This window comes from Vigna radiata, chromosome 8 (genome assembly GCF_000741045.1).
Source record: "Vigna radiata var. radiata cultivar VC1973A chromosome 8, Vradiata_ver6, whole genome shotgun sequence".
NCBI classification, from domain to species: Eukaryota; Viridiplantae; Streptophyta; class Magnoliopsida; order Fabales; family Fabaceae; genus Vigna; species Vigna radiata.
Window position 1 is genome coordinate 38,412,563 of NC_028358.1, and position 6,240 is coordinate 38,418,802.

At 27.4% G+C, this 6,240-nt stretch overlaps 1 protein-coding gene across 1 annotated transcript; it reads left to right on the plus strand.

The window, feature by feature from the left end:
- Nucleotides 1–4,724: 4,724 nt before the first annotated feature.
- LOC106771453 lies at nt 4,725–5,759 on the plus strand. Its single transcript, XM_014657434.2, has one exon. The coding sequence runs from the start codon at nt 4,893–4,895 to the stop codon at nt 5,502–5,504; it is 612 nt and encodes a 203-aa protein (XP_014512920.1). The 5' UTR covers nt 4,725–4,892; the 3' UTR covers nt 5,505–5,759.
- Nucleotides 5,760–6,240: the final 481 nt, after the last annotated feature.

A 6,240-nucleotide genomic window follows, 5' to 3' on the forward strand; every position in this document is an offset into this window, starting at 1 on the left:
CTATTTATGACAGTTTTTAGAACTTCAAATTTTTAACAAAACTTTATCTTAATATTTTTCAATAAATAAAATTAAAATTACTAATTTATACCTGATTTAAAAAACACGCATACATATACAACTTTTTCTTAAAATTATAATTTCAAAAATATATTTTAATAGTTTTAAATATAATTAAGTATATATTAAAATTTAATGAGTAATTTCAAATTGACACCATGACTACAGAAAGCATTGACAACAACTAAAAATTTATCAATTCCACACTTCTAACAAGCAACATAAATCACATATTGACATGTGTTAGCAAAGCATGTGTTAATTTCATGATGATTTTTCCTTATATTAGGTTACTCTCTTCATGATTTATCATCTTAATTTAATTTGATTAAAATATAAAGCATGAATATTTTTTAATATATAATTGAGAAAATTTGTATTGAAAATTTGATTTTTTTTGTTCTTTTTAACATTATAATAAATTATAGTGATAAAGATTTGATTCTTACATGTTTAAAAAATAATTAATTATTTTATGCAATAATTAATACTACAAAAGAAATCATTTTTTAATATATTTTTTTTTATTAATTTGTATGTAAATTTTGTATGAAAGGTATACTACCTTCATTTACATACGAAAAAAGGAAAATAAACTAATTTGTTGTTATGTACAAAAAATAAATCATATACAACGAGATTTTACCTATGAAAAAAACATTTGTATTATAATTTATATGTAATACTTAATTTATATATGGATTTTAATCCTTATGTAATTATTTATAAATAATTCTGATATTTTTTTTTGTAGTGTAATTATGTTAGGCCTTTATAAAAAAACACTCATTTGGTAAATAATAGAATATGTTAAATAACACTTGATTATGAATTCAAAATGGTTAATTTATTACACGAAAAATATAATAATAAATTGTATTTTATATCAATTTGTAATCTCAAAACTCTTTTAAAAAGGATGTTTTCTCATTCATGCTTGCATTTCATACTTAAAAAAAAGAAACAGAGAGAGCATTATTATTTCTCGAAAGAGATATTATGAGAGTATCATTCATTACATCTTGTTAGAAAATAAAAGTGCTTAAGATTCATTGGGAGAAAATCATTATGTTATAAGATTTTCATTGTGTAATGTCACATATATCAAGTGTTTAGCATAGTGAAATTTAGTGTATCTTGGAAAGTTTCGGGTCATCTAGGATAAGTAAAGGATGAGTATTGGTGACTATATAATAAACTATAAGTTTTATGGTTTTAGTCAATTTAAGACATTTTGAGTTTGTGTTTGACTTTTTTTATATATTTTAATAGTGTTGTGAGATGTAGTTAAATTTTTGTTGAAGAAAATGTGGGAGTACTTGGGATCAAAGAGTTTGAGAGTGTTGTTTATGTTATACAAATTCTTAAATATTGTTATTTTCTCGTTGTCTTTAGACAATAATTGTAATTTTTCTCCGGATTAGTTTTCATGTTATATTATGATGACGTGTTTTTCTAAATAACTTAAATTCTTGGTCAATCTAGTTTCTTCTTCTTGTAGTATTATGTGTTAGATATATTAAATATCTTATATCTTATCTTTTATCTTCTATTTATATGCTATTTTTTTTTCTATGATGATTTTGTAATTTAAGTTTAGTTCATATTCTTTCTATTATAAATACAATATTCTATGTGTATTTTTTATACAAGGGAGATTAATTCTATACCTAATTTTTCACTATATTTAACATAGTATCAAAGTCATGAATTTGAGCCTTAATTGGGTTGGTGAATTCAAAATATGTTGACACATTCATGGATCCTAATATCAAACTCATATCAAATTAAAGAAGCCTATTTTAGATCCTAAGCAATATAGAATATTAGTTGAAAAATTGAATTATCTCACTGTTATTCATCCTGACATTTCTTTTGGAGTTAATGTAGTGAGTCAATTTCTTAGTTTCTCATATGAAACAATGAAATACAATCATTCCTATATTAAAGTATTGGATCTTTTGAAAAATGTTTGTTATATGATTCCAACAATCATACAAGATTTGTTTGTTATCAATTGATGATTTGGCAAGATCTCCTCTAATAGAATATCTACTTTCGGATATTGTGTCTCTATTGGTAGTAGTAACTTGATATCTTAAAAAAGTAAGAAACAAAGTATTATGTCAAGATCTTGTGCAGAAATAAAATATAGAGCTATATATGACTACAACCACTTGTAAATTAAATTTATTTGGCTTAAACAATTGTTTAGAGAATTACAATTTAGTGATGTCACTTATGTGTGACAACCAAATTACTATTCATATTAATTCTAATCTTGTCTTTTTTGGGAGGATCAAACACATAAATATTGAATATTATTCATTCAAAAAAGTATTATATCTAGAAATGTCAAGATAGTATTCTTTAACTCAAATGATTAGTTAACATATATTTCACTAAATCTTTAGTGAAACCAATTGATTGTATTTGTAAATTGATATATATAATTTATATACAAAAGTTTAAGATATGAGTTTATATAATAAGTTTGAGAAAAGTGTTAAATATATTAGATATATTATATTATCTTTTATCTTTGTTTATTTGTATTTATTTATTTTCTATAATTTGAACTCACTCATATTTTGTTTATTATAAATAGAAGATTTGATGTGTATTTTTTACATATGAGATCTCATATCTAATTTTTTTTACTATATTTAACAATGTGTAAAAATAATTGAAGCGCTCTAACTATTTTATAATTAATATATTTTGATAAAAAAATTATTTGTTGATTAAATAAATATAAACTTGAATGTCCTCTGAGATGGAGTTGATGATATGACCGAGCATATTTATAACATCTAAGAAAGGGCGAAGATAAATAATAAAATTACTCGAGTACCATAGAAAGGGTGGATAAAAAATATTTAATTTATGATTATATCATTGAAATAATTCTAGTCATGCCTAATTCATTAAAGGATATCAATCATTTTTACGAAAAGAAAACTAGTAATTTTTTTTAAAAAAAAAATTACATCACCGCTTAAAAAATTACAAATTTTGATAAAACCATGTTTTTTTTCACTATTTATAACAAAATTGAATAATTAACATTTATTACTTTCATTCCTACATAAAAATGGAGCTCCCTTCTCGCACACAAAATAATATTTTACAATCGTGTAAAATGTGTGATTATTGCGGATTAATCAAAGGTTATAAAACCCACACGTACACGAAAGGCCTGGGCTGGGACTCATTTTCAAATAAGAATAACGATGTATGAGCAAACTTTAATTACAAAAATAAATAAATAAATAAACAATTCACAATAATCGTTTTCATATCTTTTTATATTATCACGTCACTTACATTTCTTCTCTTCTATCATTTATCTCTTTCTTAATTTAGATAAAAACAACGTGCATGTCTATTCATCATTTTCCATCCATTTCTATATGTAATTATTCAAACAATTTAAGGAAGGTATGCATATAAAAGGAAAGAGTAATAATATTATGACACACTTTTACATTCATTTAACACAGAATATAAGGATAAAATGATTCAAAAAATGTAAAGTTTTGTAATTTAAAAAAAAAAAAAGAATAAAAAGTAAATAAGAGTGGTGTCAAATAAATATAAAAAATTAAGGTCCGACAAAGAATCATTTCTGAAAAGAAAATATGATTTCAAAACAAATTTAAAACAAGTTGTGTAGAATTTTTGGAATCTTATGGAAACTCGTCAATGAAAATTTTCCATATTATTTTGATAAAAAAGTAAAATTGAAAGTCAAGATTTAAATAAGAAAAATCGCTTCTTGACCTAATTTGTTCATTTGTTTTACTACACAATTCAAAACAGCAACTCCAATTTTGTGTAACAAAAATTAAAAATGGGAAAGGTATCCTCTGTCTGTTTTTGAGTTAGGTGATCAGATAAAAATATATTCAATGAGCATAAGCAACCTGCCCGGAACTGAAAATTTACTATTTTGATAAGTACATGATCATCAAAGTCTTATATCTTATTTTGGAGACAATCATAAAAAAATAAAAGTAAAATAAAAAATATTTTATTATATATTCAGAAAACATGATAGAATGTTGAAAGTGAAAATGTGTTGAGGTTTTAGAAAAGGAAGTAAATAAAATGAGAGTGAAGGAGACAATGAAACATATGGTGTGTGCATTTATGGTTTGATGTGTAGATTTTTTAGAAGAAATTGACGAGCTACTCTTCAAAACGAACACAGACAAGCGAATTGAATCAAACCTACACTGCACTCTGCAGATGCAATTCATCATTTTTGCCCATCCATCCATCCATGTGATTGCTTTCTAACCACTCTTTATGCTAACCTCCCTATTTAAAACATGCCTTTATCATCCCCCATCTTTTCCACTTTCTCCCCTCCATCAATGCTATGTCTTTTTTTTGTTCCTTTATATAATATCATTCTTCTTTTTCCTTCTCTTCCCACAAACCTCAATTAATTTTCTAATCAGACAACAAACAGTTTTGCATTTTCATTTATTTCTTTTCAAATTCACTGACGTTTATATTACCTTAAATCAGTGGTAATAAAATGTAAAAGTTGATCGTATCAGTAATGGTTATAGTATACTGTTATCCAATATATTAAAGAGTAATAATTGATTTTGTATACTTGAGTTATCAATATTGAAGTTTTATAATAGTTGTTTAAAAATATGATTTTGATTAGTTTAACTTGAAGTGGTACATATGTATCTGTCTGTGTGCCTATATAATAAAATGTGCAATGAGAGAGGTAGAGAGAGAGAGAGAGAGAGAGAGAGAGAGAGAGAGAGAGAGTTTTGTGAGACATCTTTTCTCTTGCTGAAAGGAACACAATGGATTCTTCTTCATCGTCAGGAGCAAGTGTTAGTGAGCATGCGAAGGTTGTTCCAAAACAATGTGACATCTTCCATGCAGGAAAGTACCCTTCATCTCGCAGGACTCATTCATCATCCTCTTCTTCTTCCTTTGAATCATTCTATTTCCCTGAGGATCCTCTTCTTAGTCCTGCATCTCCACTTAGATTCTCGGGTGTTCCATTTTCTTGGGAACACTTGCCTGGAATTCCCAAGAAACAGACTTCCAAAAAGAAGCTGCAGGAGTCATCGTTGAAACTATTACCATTGCCCCCACCCACCACCACACGCTCTTCTAAGAAGCTCAGTCATGAAGAAACAAGGGTGAGGAAGAAGAACTCAGTAGAAAGTGTTTTCCAAAGGGATCCTTTCTTTGCTGCACTGGTGGAATGCTCAAAGGATGATGATAGTGAAGAAACAAGTAGAAATTTGTGGAGTGGAGCTAAGGTGCCAAGGAGTGTGAGCGATCGTTTTGGGTTCATCAGCCTTTATGGTTCTTGCAAGAGTACTTGTGCTGTTTCTGAGTCTTTAGTCTACCTTCCAAGCTCAAGAAGAAGCACCTGTGAAGATGTTAGTCCCAGGTCCCTTTAAGCTTGTGAATTGTGAGGATGCCTAGCTGTTAAATGTCCGTGTGTTCATGTTGTTGTAAGAAAACCCAGAAAGAGGTATTTCTTTCCCTCTTTTCTTAATATTTTTAAACCTTGATCTTTGTTTTTTAGCTTCTAAAATATGGTATGTGAAGACAAGTCTGTCTTTGGAAACCCAACTTATTGTAATATGTTAATACAACTATAGGAAGTAGTGCTTTGTCTCCTTCTGGTTAATTCAGAGATCACTCATGGCTCATATTTTTCTTCATTTATTTTTATCACTGCTTTTTGTTTTTTGGGTATCAAACATCTAAATCTCTAAATACAAAATATACGCTCTTTGCTGTATTTCATGTGACAAAAACACATGATGCCTGAAAATTACATGATCCCATGCGGAAACAGTGTACTGGACCACAGTGGAAGAGACTGACATATTATTCATTTGACTTTTTCTTTTGTGCACATTTTGTATTTCTAAGTGTGTATATCGTATGTATGTATGAATGTGATTCTCAAAGATTTCTTTGAAACCAACACAAGTAATTAAACTCTGTAGTCTATCTGTACAAAACTACATCTTTAGTATACCCTAGACAAACATGTAAGGCTTGAGATAGACTCTATCTAAATCATGCTGTACTAATGAGTTGGCTGCAGAATTAGTACACCTTTTAAATATTTTTATAAGATCATAGTTAGTGGTGAAAGAAATCATGACCATGACCACCCTGAGA

What these genes read in the sequence shown, in the direction of transcription:
- LOC106771453 (XM_014657434.2), top strand. Translation starts at nt 4,893, where the DNA reads ATGGATTCTTCTTCATCGTCAGGAGCAAGTGTTAGTGAGCATGCGAAG.